This window comes from Diorhabda carinulata, chromosome X, assembly GCF_026250575.1.
Source record: "Diorhabda carinulata isolate Delta chromosome X, icDioCari1.1, whole genome shotgun sequence".
NCBI lineage: Eukaryota > Metazoa > Arthropoda > Insecta > Coleoptera > Chrysomelidae > Diorhabda > Diorhabda carinulata.
In genome coordinates, this window is record NC_079472.1 from 5807011 (window position 1) to 5828395 (window position 21385).

Genomic DNA, 21385 nt, shown 5'->3' on the forward strand with positions numbered 1-21385 from the left:
TGATTATATAATTTGATAGAAACACTATGAGTAAAATCATATAATGAAATAACTAATACCTTTCAAGTTCTTGCTCCAATCGAGTCTTTTCGTTCGCCAATTTGGTTTTCTCCAATACAGATTCTGAATATTGTAAAGTTGTAGCATCTAATTCCTTTCTTAGATTAGAAATCTTTTCTTGTTCTTCTGCCACCTTATTACTAATTTCTTGTTCTTTACTTTGGTACATTTTTAATGTGCGCTCATAGGAATCGACCATTTCCTTCAGTTCATCCAACTCACTTATAAGTCTATCAACTTCAAGTAATTTTTGTTCCGCTTCAGATTTTCTAATGAAGTTTTTGGAATAGTTCTCTTCAATCTTGAAAGATTTTTAATAATAATATTCATATTAATCGATTGATTAACATATAAAATTTAATAGATTAGAGACAATAAAAAATATTCTGCAAAACAGGAATATTGTTAAAACAAAGTTAATTTCAACCAATCAATATAAATTACAATTACAATGACTTTAACTCTTCCTTTAGATTTCCACTCTACTCCTTGAGTATCTTATTTTCTGTAATTTCATTGGTATTGATATTAATAAGTATAACAACAAAAGCAAGGAGATATTTGTGACAAAATAATCCTATAATGTTAGGAGCCAAATAGGCTTGAAAATAAAGGGCATTCGAATATATAAACAATGAATAATTTTCAAACATCAACTAAGGTTAATTTAGGAAATGAAAATAAAGGTGAGTAATATCTTATCGTAATAAGGGCTGAAATAATCCATTTCTTACAGCTAAACAATATCTGAATCTACTAAACATAGTTTCAAATATTTCAATTGTTTTGTTGAATTCCCAGTACAAAGTTTTTCCCTTAAGTTATTGATATCTGTAGCTCTGCCAAAGCCATGTCGATACACATTTTATTTTTAATAGACCTAAAGATAAAATAATTTGGAGGCTATTTGATTGCACAAAGAAATAATTCTACAATTAAAAATATTTCTAAATTTTGAAAGTAAAATAGTTGATTATTTTTGTAAATAATGAGTTGTTTTATAAAAAATCATAGTACAAAACTTCCTCTGACATTGTCTTGGGGGAAAAATTTTTGTACTTTAAAGCAATAGTAAGCATTTTTTCATCCTTTGCATATATTTTTTAGAATCACAATATCTCAACTTATTGTGCTTTGATTTGAAAATTAATTAGCAAAAGCGAATGAGCCATACATCTCCATATTATTTTGATGTTTTATTTTACACTGACATTTTGGGATTTAGCCTTTATTCCTATATAATAGATAATTTTCCAAAATTGTTAATATTGCCAGATAAAATTTCTGCTCAAAACTAACGAAATAAATTTCACAGATAGCTCTGTTTTTTTTTATTTTCATTGTGGATCGAACCTTCAAGTGACCTTTTTAGAAATGTTATTACTTAGTCTGAAAAAGTCGAGAGTATTGATATAAAAAGTGAAATTGTGCAAATGAATGACAAACAATAAAATATCATAAAAAACCTTATTTTCTATAACAAAAAGTGATAACTAAATTGAAATTTCTGGACCTGTTGGTGACATTCATACTTTACACACTGTTTATACAAGAATTGCTACTTTAGTTTTGAGATAGACAAATATTCATGATTGGATATGGCTTGCATGTGTTTGAACCAATTCCGATTGAGGTACCTCCAAAGAATGTGATTTGAATGCATCAACTGCTTCTTCGGGTGTAGAAAAATGTTGACCATTGACCTTTCAATTTATTTGTTACAACTTTTGTTGTATTTGGCTCGCCTTATAAAACGAGTTTTTTTTAGCGATTGTCAAATAACGTGGTATACAACGCGAACTAATCTTGTTAACAGCCAAATGCTCATGCAATATTGAGGATATGCGAGTGAAACTAATGGCCAAGTATGCCTCAATTTCACGGTATGTCACATGGCGATGTCAAACATAACATAATTACACTGACGCGCGTTTCAATATCCAAGTCATAGACTGAAAGTAAACTGTCAGTCTTTGAAGATGATAACTTCGTTGTCGAAATGCGCGTCAGTGTAATTTTGAGAGTTTTGGTGTAGTGGTAGGGTAAACAGTGTGTTTAGAACAAAGCTATATGTCTAGAGAGGAGATTCAAAAAATTATAGAAGGGCCTTATTGGATTTGATTTCAAACACTAACTTCTATTGCTAAATTTTAAACTTCTTCCTAGTTGCGTCAAATTACTCTTAAATAACATATTCTCATTCTCAATACTGTTCATTAACACAATTCCACTTCTGATACAAATGTTCCTACTTCATCCAAGTCAAGAATGCCACTTTAAATAGTTTGCTTTGTAATGTAAATAAAGTGCATACTAGTTTGGAGTTTGAGACAACAGTCATTTAATTACCTCTTTCATCCTCTGTACATAATTGTTGGAATATTCTTCTTTGATAAGTTCAATTTTGTCAGTCACTTTCTGCTCAATTTCCTCTAATTTTCTAATATGTTCAGCTTCTATATCTACTGCAAATTCTTCAACAACCTTCTTCATTCGTGTTTCAAGTTCTTTGAAATCCTTTTCTTTGTTTTCATAGTTCACCAAATCCTCTTTTGCTTTTTGGATAACCTTAAAAAGAGAATACTTTTAATATAAAAGAGGTTTCAAATTGCATTTCTTGACTTAATTCTAATTTTGATGATAAAACATATGTAGCAAAGAGAAATTCTTACCCTGTTAAGTTCTTCAGTCAAATTCAACTTCTCAGTGTTCTCAACTTCTAGAGAGTTTATCAAATTTTGTACTTCTTTATCTTTATTCACAATACTACGCATTAACTCTTCCTTGGTTTTCATCAAATCTTCCAGTTGAATTTTAAGAGCAACAACTTGATTTTCCGCTTCTGATTTCAAAGTTTCGACATTGAGAAGTTTCTCTTCTGTTTGCAACAAGTTAGTTTTTACTTGTTCGTACAATTCCTTGGCTACAGTTGATCTCAGTTGTTGAGTTTTTTGTTCACATTCCATTTGTAATTCATTCATTTGTTGATGAAGTTCAATAATCTAAGCAAAATCAAAGGAAACACTAGCTATGAATATTGTTAGATAAGTATGATAAAATGAAGTGTACTGCAAATGATGTAAATCATTTCAGTGATATATTTAGCAACTTGAAGTAATGATAAATTATTTTCTTATATTCTTATGTCATTGTATTGTAAAAAGGATTATTCTGTCCTGAAACTACAAATTTTAATATCGCAGTTGCTATATTAAAGTCTGAAAACTGAAAATATATGATGTGCCAATTATGAAATTTGGTATAACAAGAAAAATTATCTGGCATGAAAAACCACTTTGAACTTATTTGGAAGATCAAGAAATGATGAAAATGTCTTCAAGTTTATGCAGTTATTATTAAATCATATGGAATAAGACATAAATTTAAAAAAAGTTGACAGAAAAGATTAGTTTTTGAACCAAAACTTCAACCGTATCAATAATTATTTATGTAATTAGGCAAATGAACATTAAAGTTTATTAGAAAAAATGAGTATTCACACTTAGCTGTAGCACAAAGTATACACATCAACAGTTAATACAGGTTAATCCACTTAATGCTGTCACTTGTGACCTTATTAAAAAATTTAAAGTATTGGTAGAACATAATATTGTAAAAATCAATGCAATTTCATAAACTAGAGCAAATAATGGTAAAAATAAGGAAGAAAAGATAATCTACTCAATAAAAAGGAAAACAGTAACTAAAATGAAATGAATTTCTGACTGGAGTAATACCTGTTGTTTATCATACATCGTTTTAATCTTCGGTGTTACATTGCAGGTAGCTTCATCTTCAGTACTTTCGCTAAACCTTTCTTCTTTAGATGTTATGGAATTAGTAAGTGTTTGATTAAGGCCTATTCTAGCTCTGGACACTGCTCTATCTGGTTCTGACCACCCTTCTGATTCTGAATGGCAGTCACTTTGGTATTTCAAAGTTGTTGAAGTGGTATTACTTTTTGTAGGAGTTACATACTTGGATAGTTCCCTAAAAATTTGACATAACACATTTATAGTTATTGAAAAATTCTGCTGATTTAAAAAAAGAAATCGTTATGTACCCACCTAGCGTATCCACTCAAGTTATTGTTTCTTTGTTCCTCATCTGTATCAGATATTTTGGTAATGGTATTCAATTTATTTAACTCGTTATCTCTCAGCTGAAGTTCCGATTTCAAATTAACAATTTGTTCTCTTAACGCCGTGATGACTTCATCGCAATTCGGTTCGGATTTTTTGTTTTGTTTGTATAAATGGCTTTGGTATGTCAGGGTAATATCACTAGGAACTATACTCAAAATTTCGGGACTTTCTTCGACTTCTCGTGAGTCCAGAGACAAATCTTTAAATGCTGAACCTGCAATGAATTATTTGTAGAGAATAAAAATTAGCAGATTTCACAAACAAATGATTTTTATAGAAGTTCATAATATTAAGACACTTAAAATATATATAATTATGATACTGCTCCATATCAAAGACCTATCTATCATTAAAACTCAAAGTGAAAAATGGACGAGAAAGTAGTTCTTGGTCTCTTAACAGCCTTTACCTGGACCTCCAGTTTGGCACCGCCCAAAGCTCTGACCAGTGATTTTAACAAGGCCCAGATCAAATGCCTCAAAATTTGTGGTGCGGAGAAAAAAAAAGCAGGAAAAGCAAATCTACAGAGACGGTTCAGCGCTTAACGGCCCAGACTCCAAGATTGCTTCGACCTCCAGCCCTCCTCCATCCAGAGCTTCCAAACTGCAGGTCCAGATAAAGCCTGTTGAGAGGTCAAGAGCCTCTGAGTTCATGCCCATCGAGTTGGCTCCAAAAGCTGTAAAACTACATCTGCAGTAGGTCCCGGTGCTAGCCAAGCGAAATCGGAAAGACGATCGAATCTATAGTCGAACAGGATAACCCGATACTTGTTTCACGGAAGAACAGCTGCTGGATTACATTGATGCGGTGACAATGTGCGGTCTCTATCCGGCAAGAAATCAAGTCAATTTCTTCATTTTCGGCTGGTTAGAGATCATATCCTAATTCGTCAAAAGGTTCAAGCCGTTTCAAAGGACATTGGCCTTTAGTAATTTTTAGCGGAGCATATATTATATATTGTTTTTGAGAAACTTGTTAAATAAACGTACGAGTACGTTACTCTCATAGTAATCAATTGGTTAATATAAAACTTGTTAAATGGAATTATGTACAAAAATATCAAAATGTATAGTAACTCACCATTTAAAATTGATGTAATGTTTGAGAGTTGTGCCAAGCTTTGGTCAGGATTAAAGCCCAAACTCATATTAAAAGATTTTGATAAATCTAAGCTACTATTAATGATTTCTCTCAATTTTCTCTCTTTATGCATTCCAATATAACCCAAAATTGATTTTTGTTTTAACAAAGAATCTAAAAATATTGTTAACTCTTCCAATCGACAATTGAGCAAAGTACAAACTTTGTTAGATTCACGTTTGAGTTTTTCGGATTTTTCTAAATCAATTTTTAGAGATTCCACTTGACTTTTCAGTTTTTCAATAATTTCAGGGTAGTTGACGGCTTCTACTTCTTTGATTTTGAGTTTCAAGAAGTCTCGTTCTTCTTTGCAAGCTTTCAATTCATCTTGAAGGGTTCTAAAAAAATTTAAAAATTAAATCACCGCTTAACTTGACTTTATAAAAATATATTTTACCTGATGTTATTGATTTTTGTTGGAGACGAAGAAAAGTCTTTCATCTCTGCATCGTAACCAACATTCAGATCTAAACCAAGCTCAGAAATAGTTTGCTTCAAAACTTTAAGTTGTTGATCTTTTCCTGTGAGGTCTTTCTTCAATTTTAAAATTTCCGGTGAATTCATCAGTTTGCTATGTAACTTTTCAATTTCTTTGTTTTTCTCCCACAATTCTTTATTAACGATTTCTTGTAAAAAGGAGTTGAGTCGTTCTATTTCCTTTTCTTTTTCTTTAGCGTCTGGATTTCCAGATAATACCTCAAATTCCAACTCTGTTATTTTGTTGTCTTTATATTCCAAACTTGTTAATAGATTGTCGTATTGTTCGCGAATCTTTTGAATCTGGTTGTCTTTTTCTTTTAAAGTTGCCTCCAGTATCTAAAAATACATTTCAAAATTAATGGTTTTTATATTTTTACCAAATGTTAAGTTAGTCATGTTCATTATAAAAATTTAAATATTTGGTTAATGCTTCCTCAAGTTTTGGCTCTACTAGATTCGTCGATTAATCTTAGAGAAATTTTGACTAAAATCTTATATTACAGAAAACGAGAAAGGATAAAAAAATTATGCGTATAGTTTTATAACTGTAGACAAATCAGTCTAATACCATGATTTTGAATCAAGTCACGAGGATAAAGAATGTTACGAAACCGGTAATTTGCAAGAGAGTGTCAGAACCAGATTTTTAAGAGACAAAAGAAATTTTGGTTGTAGATAACCTTCTTATGATAAAATAATAAAAGCATACTATTATTGTAATTTTCTGAACCAACTGGTTGGTTAAAGTTGAAAAAATACTTACTAAATAATCACGAAAATCAGTGAATTAAAGTACAAGTTGTTGTAATATCCACCCTATTCTCCATACTTAGTTCTCTCTGATTTCTGATTGTTACACATATAAAAAAAATCATGGAAAACTATTTTGATCAAACGAAGGTGAATTAGAAATTACTGGAAGAAATGCATTGGTGCTCAGAGACAGTGTATTGAATATTAGAATTTTTTAAACGATGAGGGGTATTTTACAAAATCTAAATTTTTCTGGAAAAAATTTGTAAATGTAAAGATGCTGATCTTAGTAGATATAAAGGAAAATGTGGAATCTCTAATATCATATATGACCTTCAAATACTGGTTAATAAAGTAGGAAATAAAATGAGTCTAAATATCAACGCCAAAAGACAAACTTCATAATTATCTCCAAAAACTTAGGTATGTTTAAAAATTCTACGATAATATTTAACGCAAGATCCATAACGTGGACAAATTTAAGTAGCAGGGTATCTGGCTTTTGAAAAACTGGTCATCAGACAAGAAAATGAAAAATCGCACCGAACAAGCCTTCTTGAGGTTTACTTCTGCCGATTTAACCTAAGACTATAGATTTGTGAAGTGCTAAGTTTGGTGCTTCCTCAATGGAAGTTTGGACATTTCAATTAACTGCCAATAACCAACCAAGTACTACTTGTATCGTATAATCCTTGAAATAACATGGAAAGTTTTGCTAAAAATAATTTGGGACTCTACTCAAATCAAACTCAGTTCTACAATGAGTCAACAAACAATGTGTGCTTTATGAACTGATCAAAAAGAAAAAAACGGTCTACTTTTGATGTAAAAATCAAAACGCAAATAATCTAGTTACTGATACATACCGTTAGGGACAGAGAGCAACGGAAAATTTCATCGCAAACATGCATCAATGGATTTGCATTAGAAGAAGGAGGATCTCAATGCAAAAGATTAGATGAATAACTGAGTTGGAGTTATAAAGAGAAAATTAAGTTAATTGAACAAAGTTGTAAAATAATTGTTAAGAACAACTTTACCTGTATTTTGGCCTCCAACTCAACACTAAGAACTTTGTACTGCTCTGCCATGTCCATACCTTCCGCTTGCATCTCCTCCATCGATTTCTATTAAAAGTGATATCCATGGTAAAACTTACAATGTTCTTAAATTTAATGAAAGCAACTAAGTAGTTGGTGATTGATATTAACTTCAATATAAAATTTACATTTATTCTCCACCAAAGCATCGAAAGCAACAAAATAAAAAAACAAACACAAAATAAAACCAAAGCTTGAGATCCATGCTTTTATTTACGGTTAATACAAAAAGCTACAAAATACTCTACAAACTACACTTGAAGCTAATATCTTAGCAAAGGACAATGTGTTAGTAACAATTTTTTTCTCAGTATTTTACACTGCTTCAATTTCAAGTTAAGGCATATTATTCACAGCTTGCGTTTTATACATATATTTTTTATACGTTCTGGAATCAAAATTCGGAATAGAATACAGACTATTAATGCGAGCATTAAGATATAAACTCGCCCAGTCCTAAAAAAAATAATCAGATAAATATGTAATCAAATTTCTTACCTAAAAGAGCGGAAATCTACGAAAAAATAGTGAATTCCCCAAAAATAAGTGCAGTGTGAAAAGTCAATTGATAACAGAATAAAAATACAATAGGGTACTTGCATGGTTTGAGAAAAAAATAGTTATGGATAGTTTATATACAACTTTTATCTAATCCTTTGATAAATATTTATAGAGAAAAAATTATTGAAAATTCAAAAATTTTGTAAGTGGTTTAAACATTTCGGTAAGGCCGCCATATTGCGTGACATCATAGGTATAAAATAAACACTGAACATATGATACAATGTAAATACGATGGTTATTCTAACATAAGCGTTATTATTAAATTTTGATTAATTTGAAAAATGGTATATAAATTCTGTTTTGTGCCATGATGTGAAAATATCTCGACTAAAACAACTGATAAAGTATTTTTATGATGCCAAGAAATTCGAATATTCAACACAAATGGTTTGAAAGTGTTGGTCGTTTTAACGATCCTGCGAGATGTAATTATTTTTATTGCCAGGATCATTTCAATGTAAGTAAGATTCAAATTTAACTTATTTTAATGTGATTATGTAATAATGTAAGAACTTAACCTAAAAGATATATTTACTTTATTCTTATATATACGTAATGTTTTATTTATACGTAACTAATAAATAAAAACTGTATTATAACAGCACTCACTACGTTGTCGACAACGACAACCTCGTGATCATCAATATTTTTATTAAACCTAAGACGTCACAACTGAAAACCAATGATAATAGCTTTTTATGTAGTTAAAAATTTGAAATGTTTGCGATTTTCAATTAAATATTTAGATATTATTTTTTCACGTTTGATTAAATGTTTTACTTTCTTGCGTTATTTTATATCAACAACTTATAAAATAAAAAAAATGCAAGTACCCTATTAGAGAGTATTAGCTTTGTTGAAGAACTTATTTTTTATATAATAAATCCTGCCATAATTTTGAATCATATATAGTACTGTAAAAACCATCAAGTCGGTTGAGTTTAAACTTATTTGATAAATATGCAAAAAAGTGGTTATTAGGTAACATGCATACCTTACGAAGATAAATGGGGCTATGCCTAACCATTGGTAAGTATGGTAAATAATAATGGAAGTGATAATGATCCTTGATGAGAATATAATTTTACGATAAATAGAACAGTATAACGGTGTAGTAAGTTTTTAATTAAATGATGAATCTCATGGTAAATGGATCAGACGACGACATTCAATGGAATGTCCTAGATCTCACAACTTCGAATTTTTTTCTGGGGGGTATCTTAAATTCAAGGCTTTACGCACTTGAAACTTGACGTTTTAAAACTACGTATGTAGGACCATTTCCACACACAAATATGAAAGTCGTCTTTACAGTAAAAAAAAACGGAAACTGGAGTATTTTGATCCCATACTAAGACACGACAAATACCGTCTTTTACAGTTGACTCTCCAAGGAAAAGTGGATAGAAAGAGGGGACCAGGGAGAAGACGGAATGCATGGTTGCATAACCTACGGCAGTGATTTGGAGTGTCATCTGTTGGTCTGTTTAGAAACGAAGGAAACAAGATAAGAATATCCCTGTTAATAGACAACGTTCACAACGGATAAGGCAATGAAAGAAGAAATACAACAAGAGTTTCAAAATAGGATTCAGAAGTAATTATAATAATTCCTTCGCAATCTTTAATTAATATTAAACTTAAAATGTGAATTCCATTCAGAATAAATATACAGAAACAAGATTAGTATCATTTAATAGATTTTTTTCCATAACTTTAAATATTCAGTTCCAAAATTTCACGAGTTTATGTATAATGTAAGGCTAAGAAGAAGAATGGAATTTTTGATTAATCTTAGCTATGTAGATTTTTTTTTAAAAACATTCTTGATGTTTTGTGAACGTAAATAAATAAAATTATAAATGAGAGCAATCATACAGGTATCTCGAAATGAATATAAAATGTATTTTAAATTTCCTTACATTAGAGGTTTGTCGGAGAAACCTAGAAACTGTTTCAAAACGCACTTGTCAAATAATTGTGAGCTGGCGTTCTACCCAATAAACAAAATTGGCAACTTATTCACACATATCAAAGACAAATAACCTGAACTCCATTCCAATGTGATTTATAAAATAAATTGTTTCAAATGCAACAAGAGTTACATTGGTATGACTAAACAGTGCTTGGGAACGTAATAAGAACAAAAAAGATAGAACAACTCTAGTCCAACATCATTTCGCTGATGTTCATAACTTTAATTTTGATGATGTAAAAATTCTGGAAACGGAACATAAATATGCAAAAAGAACCATCAGCGAAATGATATACATAAAACTGAATGATAGAGTTAATAACCGTACAGATGTGGCCAATCTCGGCGTTCAAAAAAAACCATCTTTTGAATGTTTATAAGTCAACACACACTAACCGGACTAGTACTTGATTGTAATAATTAGAATAATTCCAACAGTTTTTCCCGTTCATGCTTTTGTTAATATTGGAAAAGTTTTGAAGTATTCAGTTACTGTATCTTAACAAGAGAATTATCTCTTCGTGCGGAATATGTATTTTATCTTTTATCTGACTGACTGTCTAATAATTTGAAAATGTATATTGCTTGCACGGGTTTTTACTTATATGTGTATGTATTAGTTTCTTTAAATAACTTTTTTATTAGTCTTCTGTTTTATGCAATAATGTTCTTATTTGTTTATGTCATTTAGTTTGTCTTAGATGTAGTGTGTCCTATTCATTTATACATTCAAATATAGATATTTATATTGTTACAATATCTGATTATTATTTTACTTCTAATTTCATAATTTTTTGTTCACTTGTTTATCTTCATCAACGTTTGTGTTATAATGGACCATATATTTTTAGCCTTGATAAAAATCAAAAAAAGATCAAAACGTTGGAATTTTAAAAAACTCTTGCAGAGTTTTATTTTGAGTCCTGAACCCGCAACACCATTCGAAATTACATACAAGGAAGGACAATAATATCAACAATGATAATAAATAATGGAAGGCAAGCTTAAGGATTTTTAAGAACATTATGAAGCATCCCTTACTCAACAAAACACCAAGTTGTACAGATGATAATAGAGAAGATTAAAATTATAAAATTATTGTCCAGTAAACATTAAAAAGTAATTTATTTAAATAAACGTTGGAATTACACTATTAATTGTTACAGAATAGATTGTTACTAAACACAAGCTGTCCCAAATGACATAAAGTATAAAAATATCAAACCTTATCTATTTTTCTCTATTTTTTTATAAACTTCTATTTTTCACAGCAGAAACAAAAAGTAGAGTCTTCTAAGCATCGCGCACTTACAAATACTACATAAATGATGGGTGCTCGAACTAAATCTAATTTTAACTAAGTTCAGAATGCAGAGTTTTGAATCGTTCTCTATTATAAGACAGTTAAATTTTGATGAATTAGGCCAGCACATACAATATAATTAGGCACAAGGAATGATGAACATTTCACATCTACTATTTATGTCTTTTGATTGCAAAAACAAAACCGAAAAAGTATTAATCAAATATGGCGTTACCTATTACTATATATTCATTCCATTGACAAATTTGATAAATTTTTAAAACTATTTCTTATTTAAAAATCAATCTATACAGGTCAAATGTAAACGCAATTAGTTAGTAGTGTGCTCAAGATTGAGCATACATACAAGTTGTTTTTCACTTTCAAATTTGACAGGCTTTTGATTTTATTCTAAAATATTGTTTATAACATTTCAGATAAAAGTACATGTTACTGGAAAATGTAAGCAAATGAACCTGGAAGGAAACTATCTTGTATGCAATAGTCAGACTGCTACCAAAACATTGAACAAAATAGGAACGCTAAAGTCTTTTACTGACCTGGAGCATTTCTGTGCTATAAGAAAATAGACCTTTCGGAAACTTAATAGTATAAGATTGAAGAAATATCTGAATCTTTCTAAAAATATGCTACACTTTCTTATTGGCTTTCTTGCAAGACATGTCCTCCTGAGGAAGAATCCAATGAGACTAGGTCTAGCATAAAATCACAAGCCTAGATTCTGTACACAAGCCAACATAGAAAATGTTTTGGACAAGAAACTTGTAGGATTGAAGATTTAGCTTCCTGGAACTGGAGTTCAACAGAACTGGAGAACTAGAAGTTGATGTTCTAGTGATCAGAGAAGTTCTGATGGGAGGCACAATGGAACTTAGAGTTGTTAATAAAACATGACCCCCCCCCAATATATAATCTACATATTTATTTATATACATTCAAATTTGGTAGGTTTTCTAATTTATCGTCAAAAATATTTAATTTATGTATTAGATAAGAATTAAACTTTGTTTAGTGCGAAACTGGGCTTTAAGAGAAGTGGTTGTTCAATTAGGTGTCCCTAAAAGATAATAAGAGTATTTAATGACAATGAGGACAATATTTCTTAGAATATATCCATCAAACTAACTCTGGTACTCATGAAAATATGATTAGAAAGAACTTTTGATAACCCAGAAGAATTTAAAACATGCTACTGTACAAACCTACAGTTAATTAGCATAATAAAACAATTGAGTTTATTTTTGAACCTAAAAATTTTGAAAAAAAGAAAAACGAGAATTTTCTAACAGCCAATTTGTTCAATAAAACCATTAATACTTGTAAACATGTCTTTTAACATTTTATTTAATAATAAATAAAAAACTTTTGCTTTAAATAGTAAGCTCAACTTTCTGTAATTGACAATATTGCACTTCGTGACCGGCCTATCATTTAATAATGCTGTACAGTTCAGAACTGAAGTTCTTTTAGAACTCTGATCTAAATATAACACAGATTATTCTAGGTTTTCGTCTCTTTTCTTCGCACGAGACTCCACATAGGCGTGACCGAAGCTTGTGATATATTTTTTTCAGGTCTATCACCTAAAGGAATTTTGTTTAAATATATTTTCGTGTATTGAAAATAAGAATTCCGTTCATTACGCAACAGATGTGGCAAGATGTTTTTCGAAAACAGGAAACAACCGCTAAAATTGAAACTTTTTTAATCTGTTGTTGTGTACATTGATAAATAGTTGTAGAAGAAGGGATATTTTGAGAATTAGGTTAATAGTATATTTCTGGAGACATAATTCTTGTTTGAAAAATAAATTGTTTTAATAGAATTTATGTACGAAAAATTTCGAAATTTAAATAACTTTTTGTTTTATTCTCATTTGAACAGGAAGAGTCGAATTGAAAAACCAAAAAAAATTATACTACACAAACGCCACAAAATATTAGTAACAGAAACAAGATTTTCCAAAAAAATTGTATAGAAGTAAATTAATTGTGATACAAGAATCCTAAAAGGACAATTTTATTATACATATTATGATGGAAGATATTATGAAGCAACAAAAAATGAGAATAACAATAGAACTAGATATTGTTAGATATGAAACAGTAAGATGAACTGGAAGGCGATAAACCAGAGACAATTACCGATGCTAGGTATTTACGAGGATGGTCCTACAAGTACCTGGCCTGACCTAGAGATAGCGGTAGTTACTCGAAAAATACCACTGAATTAGAAAGTACACAATTTATACAGCATGTTTCAAGTTTGATGACAACACGTTGTTTAGTATTTGTTTGACAGCCATCAATAGTGAACATTTTGTGAATTTGCAAACACGGAAAAAATTGCATGCAGAAATGCAGAAAGTTGCTGTAGTATGTCAAGCTAACTTAGACAAAGTAGAATTCTTCGTAATTTAATATTTTCATCCCTCAACTAAAGTATTTTATTTAATTTTTACTGAAAGTTACCTTCAATTTGTTTTTTTTTCGAATAACTGATAATGGTCTTAAGAGTGAGAAATAATTTTATATATATATATATATATATATATATATATATATATATATATATATATATATATATATACACATATAATCCAAAATAATTTTTTTTAATTAGCCTGTTATTTATTTTAACAGGGGTTCAAATGTACTTGAACCTTGTCATACCTAACATAACCATTACAACGTATAATAAATAAAATCTTTGACATAGTTTTTCTCAAAAATAACTTATGGCTAGGTAGAACCCTGTCAGTCCAATGTAGCGATTTGTTTTTAAAATATCGGTTGAGCTTGGATGTAAATTATTTATGGAAAAACAATTAGCATTTTTTAATTATAAAAAAATAGCTTTAATCTCGCTTTGTTTAGCTCATTAATATTGTTTTATAGGTGATTATGATTTATTTTTACATAATTTATAAAGGTAAAAACCAATAGATGCATAATATTCACAAAAAATTTATGAATAATCGTTCTTTAAGAATAGGCAACTCTATGAACTGAAAGTAAATGGGGGAATAAAGACCATAAATAGAAATTGGGTTGTAACTCTTATTAAATCTTCACATTCCGGCTAAATATTTGTTTGGATTGTTTCTAACCAAATAATATGGTTTCCAAATTCTTATTATCAGTGTGTATTTAGTCTACTAATTTAAAAAGAGTGATTAAATGCAGGATATGCAAAATCAATTAAAAGTTAGCAAACATTTTTATACGTAAAACACTATGATACACAAAAAAGATTCAGATGAATCTGGTATGTGGGTAGGTTAAAGGGACCAATAAAACATGTCTTTGTAGTTGATGAAGAAAATAATGATGAAAATATATAGATTATTATCATGTGATTGAGATATCAACTTTGCTTTTACCTTTTTTCAACCAACACACTACATATGCAACTACGAATCGTTTCTTTGAATATTATCTGTTGACCTATTTTGCCAATAAAAAAACTTATATAATTACTTTCTATCAAAAAAGTAATAGCAAATGGTTGTTCTAAAGCAAATGTTTCATTGGACTCTTCAACATACGAGGATGGTCCCTGGCTTGGTCTAGAGATAGCGGTAGTTGTTTAAAAAATACCAATATATTGGAAAGTACACAATCTATACAGCATATGTTTCCACTTCGAAGACGCCACGTTGTTTAGTATTTGTTTGGCAGCTATCAATAGTGAAAGTTTTCAGTGAATTTTCAAAAATGGAAAAAGTTGGATGATACGTGGATCCATCACTTCACACACGAAACAAAAACAATCAAAACAATGGACTGAAAAGGGAGAACCGGCTCCAAAGAAGACAAAGTGCGTTTCATCTGTAGTCAATATCATTGTGTCGGTTTTTTGGGATGCGTGTGGGATAATTTTAACTAACTTTCTTGAAAAAGGAAAAACTTATGGCAACGTTTGAGCGAAGAAATCAAACAAAAACGGCCGCATTTGGCTAAGAAGAAAATGTTTCATCAAGACAATGCACCAGTTCACACATTCGTTATTACAATGGCCAAAATTGATGAATTAAAGTTTAAATTGCACCCTATTCGCCAGATTTAGCCACCTCAGATTATTTTCTGTTCCCAGACTTGAAAAATGGCTCGATGTTCAAAAATTTTTCAAAGATGAAAATGTAATGTTGCAGTTAAGGACTATTTCGAGAAGCATGACGCATGACATCGCTGGGAAAAGTGTGTGGAGCTAAAGGGATATTACGTTAAAAAATAAATATTTTTTTTCAAAAATTTTGTGTTGTCTTTGTTGGGCCAGGTACTTATGGGACCATCCTCGTAAAGTCTTCCTCATAAAGTTATTATAATTTGTTGCATACTCATTATACATTTCTAGATTCAAATTTAAAAATGAAATTAAAAAAAGTGTGGAAAGAAACGATAAGAGCGCAAGGAAGTAAAAGTTTTTGATTTAATTTATTTTTTATAAGGACTGTAATATCTTTGTGAATTGGTTTAAATTTGTTTATTTTAAAAATTGATAAATAATTTATTTCAAAATAAAAAAAAAATTTCAATAACAGTATATAAATCAAACTAAAAATAGATTACACCAAATATATAAAGCAGCATAAAACGGTAATACAGATTACGTAATGGCAGAGAAAAATTGTATTCCAAATTTATTAAGCGATTCGCTTTAGTGTGAATAACAATAACATACAAGCAATTTGAATTTGAGAAAATTGTAATACAAAATTGACCTTAACTCTAGTCACAAGTTTTTGTAGCTTTGTAGTGAAACATATTTTATTTTGTGGTGTTAAACTGAATTTTAATAAATAAATAAAATAGATGGATAAGTTTAGCAAGTTTAAACAGGAATAAAAAGGTCACAGATGTGGAAGCAAAAAATTTATACAGATTTCGTAATGGCAGAAAGAAATATTTCTCGAACTTATTGAGTAATTCATTTTAGTATGAATATTAGTAGTTCAAATGACACAAGCAACTATTATTATAAAAAATAAACAAAATTTTGAATACATTGTAATACAAAATTGCCTAATCACAGGAATTTGCAGCTTTAAAATGCAACAGGTATTTTATTATGGTGTTAAAATGAATTTTTGTAAGTAAATTAGTTATATGGATAAATTATGTGAAAATAAGAATGTTTGGTTAAATTCAAATAAGATCAGACTGCAAGTTAAAACAGGAATAAAAAAAGCATAAATGTGGTTGCAAAAAATTTATACAAATTTCATAATGGCAGAAAAAAATTATATCACGAACTTAATGAGTAATTCACTTTATTATGAATATTATTCGTTCAAATGACTCAAGCAACCATTATAATCAAAAATAGAGAAAATTTTTAATTGAATAAATTATTATCAAAAATAGTTGGGTTATGCTGGGTGAGTTACGTTAGGCTAGGTCAGGTTAGGTTAGGTTTTTGCATAAATTTTTATACCGAGCTGTAATCACATGACTGTATATTATTTAATGGTGTTAAAAATGAAGTTGGACATAAATTACTTAGATAGACAAATTAAGAGTAAGCAAAAGCGACTAGTCGATTCATATAAAATCAGATTGCAATTTAAATAGGAATAATAAGAGCATAACCATGGCGATAAGAAAATAATACAGATTTCGTACTGACATAGAAACATTTTTAACTATCCAATCAATTATCATCAAAATAAAGAAGTTTTCTGACTACGACATTCGAAAAGATAGAAGAAAAAATTTTTTTTAAACTCACTCTACTTTTCATCTTCAGTTCCACATTTTGGGTTTGAGTAGTTATTGCAACTAACTTCCCACATTATATTTCACATAACAACGAACAGTAAAAAGAAATATGTTTTGGGGGGCTAAATAATCTTTTTTGAGTATTTTTTCCTCACTAAACGCGAATTAAGTTGAAAACATTAAATGAGGAGTGGATAATAGAAAAATACAATAAAAAAAATAATGTTATACTATCAGGTATTGAGGTAATGGCATAATAGTGTCAAACACAATAATGTTTATTTATTCTAGTTATTCATCTTTTGAATAATCATCATACTTATTCTTTGTTTACTTTACATATACAAGGGGTGAGCTTTCCAAACATTCTGCCATTACGGAATCGAAACAAAGCCAATTTATCATTTTCCTTTTGTTTATCTACCTCATTATTGGTCCTAACAGCCCTTTCTCTTAAGGGAGCAACGTCACCATCACTAGTAGGCTTAGACACCACCGACTCCAATTCTTTTTCGAGATTTTTTATCTGCATTTGATAAAGGGTTATTTCATCGTTGGCCTTATTCCTGGATTCGATCATGTTTTTTATTATCTCACATGCCTTGAATTGCTCCGTTTTCAATTTGAATAGTTTCTGCCTTTGGGTTTCGTAATCCTAAAAAAAAATAACAATACGCTAAACCTCGAAAATCAACATATTATCGATTATAATAAGTCTTATGAATGAGAACTATCAAGTTTAATAATAATGATTATTACCTGTCTAAGAGACGTGAATAGACTAATAATTTTTTCTTTTCTAGAACTCTTCAACAACTCCTCAAAGTCGACATTATATTTTTCTGGCTTAGTAGACGGAGACGTTAAAGACGTAGAAGAAGTTGAAGATATTGTACTTTCGGAAGAAGAAGCTATCTGTACATGTAATGCGTTCTTTTCCGCAATTCCTGTAGGTGTTGTTGGGTCCTGAACTGAAACAGAACGACAGTCAGTATTTGATTTGTTAGATTTCAGCATCGGACTCTTAGACACCGCTAGATTTTGGTTTTTCCTTATTTCAGTCACAGCTGCATCAAATTTAGATTGGAGTTCTCGGTATTTTAATTTCAATTTTTCATTTTCTTCTTCTAGTTCAGACACTTTTGTATCGTTGGCTGACTTGACTCTTTCGGTTTTTTTGTGTTCTCTTTCCAGGTCTGCCTTCACACCTAGTTAATATAAAATTTTATTAGTACTAGCTAAGCACAAGCAGAAACCATATTAGTGACTTTTGATGCAAAAACGTCTCATTTACAAATATATTATATAACGACAAAAACTACCACATAGGAATACTATTATAAATCGATCTATGTTGTAGAATTCTCTATTGTTATCATAATTTTTTGTTTCTGGGAAAAATTAGATCACAGATTAGTGAGATTTTCTATAGTGTCTCAATTTATATATTTTCTTTTCTTTTCCTTAACATCTTAGAAGTATTATTAAGATTTTTTATTCTCAATACGTTTACAATTACACTAAGTATGAAACATACTATATAGAAAAATATGATATAGGTAGATCCGATAAAGAGCTATGAATTGAAGTAGAATAGACGACCTAAGAAGAAATTCCACCCCATAAATAGCTGACATGATATAAGAGAAGTTAGACATTAAATGAACACAAACATATAATATATAAATATATAAATACTCAATCAGCATTAATTTCAATATAAATGAGAATTCTTCTTGTAAATACAATTTCAATGAAGAAAGTAAGAAAGCTGAGAGGCTACCAGATGGGGGACTGAAATATTTCTGTATTATGTTACACTGATGATGCTGTTCTAGTCGCAAAAAATGAGGATGGTCTTCAAAGGCTTTTATATGTGTTTAACTGCACAGCTAAATATTTCAATATGATAATATCTGTGTCCAAAACAAAGTGTATTACCACATACAAAACTCCGATAAGATGTAAGCTAGTCATAGACAACAAGATAATTCACCAAGTAATGAAATTCAAATACCTAGGAATCGAGATTTCAGGATTTGCAGACGTAAGAGAGCAAACAACTGAAGCCTTAAGAATGTTTGGACGAAACCATATGGCGAAATAAACATATCGGAATAGAGGCCAAATCGAGAATATATAAGGCCACGGTAAGACCCATATTGACCTACACCACAGAGACATGGCCAGAAACGGCGAAAATCAAACGAATGATAGAAACAGCGGAAATGAAAGTGCTATGCAGGATAGCCGGAAAAACCCTACTGGACAAGAAAAGAAGTGAGAACATCAGAAGGTTGTGCAAAATAGATGACTTCAACGAATGGGTTCTATCAAGAAAGAAAGAATGGAATGAGTCGTATGGATAGTACCGGCAGACTCAGAAAAAGGTGGAGCGACAACCTTGAAGCAGGATAGGAGGCAAGGATGTCGAAGATAAAACAGGCGACTACGACTAATACAAGGAAGAAGAAGAAGAAGAAGAAGACCATTTCAATGAGTTTTATCAATTCAATCGTTTGAAATTAATGTAATTCATTCAACATTGTAACGTTTTTTTTTGTTAATGATGTTTTTAAATATAAAGTTATGAAAGTGAAAGTTATAATTTTAAAAGCACTAATTATACATTCAATTGTAGGTTAATCGGTGAACAAGTAGGTAACTTCAGTTAATTAAACAAAATAATTAAAATTTCAATTCGCCCATATATAAATATTTGAATTAAACTTTATACATACCACTGTATTTTTTTTTAAGTTCGGCATATTGTTCTGCCAATTCCTCAAACTTCTTATTGTCGGTTAGCATCTTTTTGAGGAGAGTTTGGTTCTCTTTATACATAACATCTAATTTATCTTGGAGGTCTTTCATTTGCATTGTATTAGCCGTAATTCTAGTGCTCAAAGTCTCATTTTCGTTTTGGAGGTTTTTGATTATGTCTTCTTTAGCATGCATCTCTTTCTGCATATTTTCACAACGGATTTTTAACGTTTCGGTTTGTCCAATGACGAATTGTAGCGAGGCGTTGTTTTCTTTCTCTAAATGAATCTGAAATGTAAAACAGTCTTTATCAATTTAGTAGGGGCATATAAAAATCGATGACACCCAATATATGGAATTGTATGCAGGGTAATTGTTTAGTGTGATAAAGTTTACTGTCTCCTTTGTCCTTTGAGATATCAATTTGAAAATTTGAGGGGTTAGAGCCATCATTAGTCGTCACATTTTAAAATTATTTACAATTTTACAAGGTGTTCAGAAATGCTGTGCCTTATTAAAGATACATTTTTCTCTCGCCGGGATAAAAAGTTAGCTTTTTAAAAGGGTATGCCGGACGTAAAACTGGCCTATTTTCCCTTAAATTCTCAGTCATCCCGTAAAGTTCTGTGCGTTGCCCTGTCAAAGTTTATTAATATACAAATTTTGATTATTATTTATAGCTTAGGTTTTTTTAGCATAAAACGAATAATGAAATTCGCAACCTTGGTGATTTTGATCCAGATAATCAGTTTAGAGTTAAATCAGAGTGTACTCTATAACCCTGGATGTAAACTTCTAAAGTGGTGGAGAATATGTGAAGGGTATGCATCCTGCATGCGACACAGTAACCAGATTATTTATAATTCATCAAAAAGTATATTTAATGCCAAGAAATTTAAATAATAATTATAACAGAAGGATAAGGAATGCGAGTAATGTGAAATGCGACCCATTTTATGTATCAATTTTTCCTTAATGTACCGGCCAAATTTAAAACAATCAGCTATGCTCATGTTGCAACAACTAAAAATGTTTTCTTATGTATCACGTTACATGACTGGAAATATTTCCAAGACATTATAAATTATATGAAAGCAGAAAACGAGAAAATAATTATATAATATGAGAAAAAACCTGTGGAATTTCTGTGATAAGGAAAAATTTACCAAATATTTTAAGTATATCAACATTTAGATCCATTTTTTCAAGTTCTTAGACCTTTTATATATATTTATGTTTCTAAATCGTCTTCTGTTTCAAAATTAGTATTTTTTATAATTTTTTAAAGACAATTAAAAATTTTGACGTTTCGACTAGTTTCAGTCTTTATCAAAATATTTTCAACTTTCAAAAATTATAAT

At 30.0% G+C, this 21385-nt stretch overlaps 1 protein-coding gene across 15 annotated transcripts in view; it reads right to left on the reverse strand.

Annotated features, from left to right (window-relative positions):
- Positions 1-21385, reverse strand: part of LOC130902116 (centrosomin) — a 101540-nt gene that overhangs the window by 5111 nt on the left and 75044 nt on the right. For 9 of the 15 annotated variants that reach the window (XM_057813959.1, XM_057813955.1, XM_057813958.1 and 6 more), the window contains 11 exons: positions 20003-20312; positions 18021-18469; positions 17686-17916; positions 7619-7705; positions 5743-6161; positions 5286-5683; positions 4128-4419; positions 3798-4050; positions 2733-3062; positions 2410-2628; positions 60-361 (listed from right to left, as the gene is read on the reverse strand). In XM_057813959.1, coding sequence (XP_057669942.1) covers positions 60-361; positions 2410-2628; positions 2733-3062; positions 3798-4050; positions 4128-4419; positions 5286-5683; positions 5743-6161; positions 7619-7705; positions 17686-17916; positions 18021-18469; positions 20003-20312 — 3290 coding nt within the window. The remainder of the gene's footprint in view (positions 1-59; positions 362-2409; positions 2629-2732; positions 3063-3797; positions 4051-4127; positions 4420-5285; positions 5684-5742; positions 6162-7618; positions 7706-17685; positions 17917-18020; positions 18470-20002; positions 20313-21385) is intronic. The other 6 variants (XM_057813961.1, XM_057813960.1, XM_057813957.1 and 3 more) reach the window with 3 other exon arrangements.